Source organism: Benincasa hispida, chromosome 7 (genome assembly GCF_027475165.1).
Source record: "Benincasa hispida cultivar pf3 chromosome 7, pf3_genome.v1.1, whole genome shotgun sequence".
Classification (NCBI taxonomy): Eukaryota; Viridiplantae; Streptophyta; class Magnoliopsida; order Cucurbitales; family Cucurbitaceae; genus Benincasa; species Benincasa hispida.
In genome coordinates, this window is record NC_143484.1 from 30,823,850 (window position 1) to 30,825,388 (window position 1,539).

General features: G+C 39.7%; 1 protein-coding gene across 1 annotated transcript; it reads left to right on the forward strand.

The window, feature by feature from the left end:
- On the forward strand, positions 1-1,033 carry LOC120081015 (uncharacterized protein At5g39865-like). Its single transcript, XM_039035697.2, has one exon. The coding sequence runs from the start codon at positions 93-95 to the stop codon at positions 846-848; it is 756 nt and encodes a 251-aa protein (XP_038891625.1). The 5' UTR covers positions 1-92; the 3' UTR covers positions 849-1,033.
- Positions 1,034-1,539: the final 506 nt, after the last annotated feature.

Below are 1,539 nucleotides of genomic sequence, written 5' to 3' on the forward strand. Positions count from 1 at the left end.
TAAATATTAAAAACGCTCTCTCCCTCAGAAAACGCCTTTACTCACTACTCTGCCTTTCTTCTTCTTCATCGTCGTCTCTGCATTTCTCTCTCATGTGGTCTCAAATTCAATGGCTGAGATCGCCGACCAGACTCCAATCTCCGGCGAAGCCACGTCATCGCCACTTCTCTTGTTCCTCCTTCAAAGACATTCAAGACCTCTGCCGTGAAGATTCCGCTTCCTATTCCGGATCCGACTCCCCTCCCAACACTCCCAAGAAACCTTCCATTTTCCACCGCGTCCGTCTCTCCACCTCCGTCCTCCGCTCCTGGTCTCACCGCCTCTCCGTCTCTTCCGCCTCCTCCCGCCGCCTCCTCCTCCCTGACTCGGACCTCTGCATCATCCTCTACCACACCTCTCTCCGCGTCGTCCGCCGCACCTTCGAAGACTGCCGAGTCGTCCGATCTATCCTCAGAGGCTTCCGCGTTCCAATCGACGAACGCGACCTCTCAATGGACTCCAGATTCGTAGACGAGTTACAGGATGCGATCGGACGGAATAATCTGAGTTTACCTAGAGTATTCATTGGCGGTCGGTACATCGGTGGAGTAGAGGAAATCAAAGTGATGAATGAAAACGGAGAGTTGAAGAGATTAATCGAAAGGCTTCCGGAGGCAGCGGCGGCGGCGACGCCGTGGTGTTGCGAGGTATGCGGCGGAATCCGATTCGTTGTTTGTGAAGAATGCGATGGAAGCCATAAGATCTACATCGAAAAAACTGGATTCAGAGGCTGCAATGCTTGTAACATCAATGGATTGATTCGATGCCCTTCATGCTCATCAACGAAGCTGCGAATCACAGGTTCTTAATCGGTACTAATTAACAAAGTAGAATAAATAAATAAGTAAATGGATTAGATAAATAAAATGATTAATAATAACCATTTGCAAACAAATTGTAACACAGACTAGTTTAGTTTAGATTAGTATAGTTTCTTGTTTATTGTAATTGTAAAACTGTAGAATTTGGAATCATAATCACTTTTTGTTTTGAAGCGTCTGAGAGATTCATTTTCTTTGTTTCTTTGCCATTAGCGGTGGAAGAGTCTACACAATTTCTTCATTTCTTCTGTTTGGTAATGCTTTGTTTCTTTCACTTCATTAATTAACAAAGCTTAGTTTAAAATTTCCATCCAAATCTCCATAATATTCGATTCCCTCCTTTCGAAGAGCTTTCAAGAAAATTTCGATAGTTCAAAAATATTTCGACTTTTTCTTAAATTAGTTATGTCAATCGATTTTAAGTTTTTCAATTTGTTGATCTGATTAGAAACAATTTCATAATTTCACACACCAATATCATTAATTTTCAACCTTTCTCAATTTTTAGTTTTATTTTAAATCCAAAACTTTCCTTTTTAAAGGAATTGGATTTAAAAAAAACTAAAAAAAACATTAATTTATTTTAAATTTTATTCAAACCTTTTTTCATTAAATTTTCATATCATTTCACCTAACTATCTAAAACTAATTATAACAATTTCCATTCATTTCCTTATTT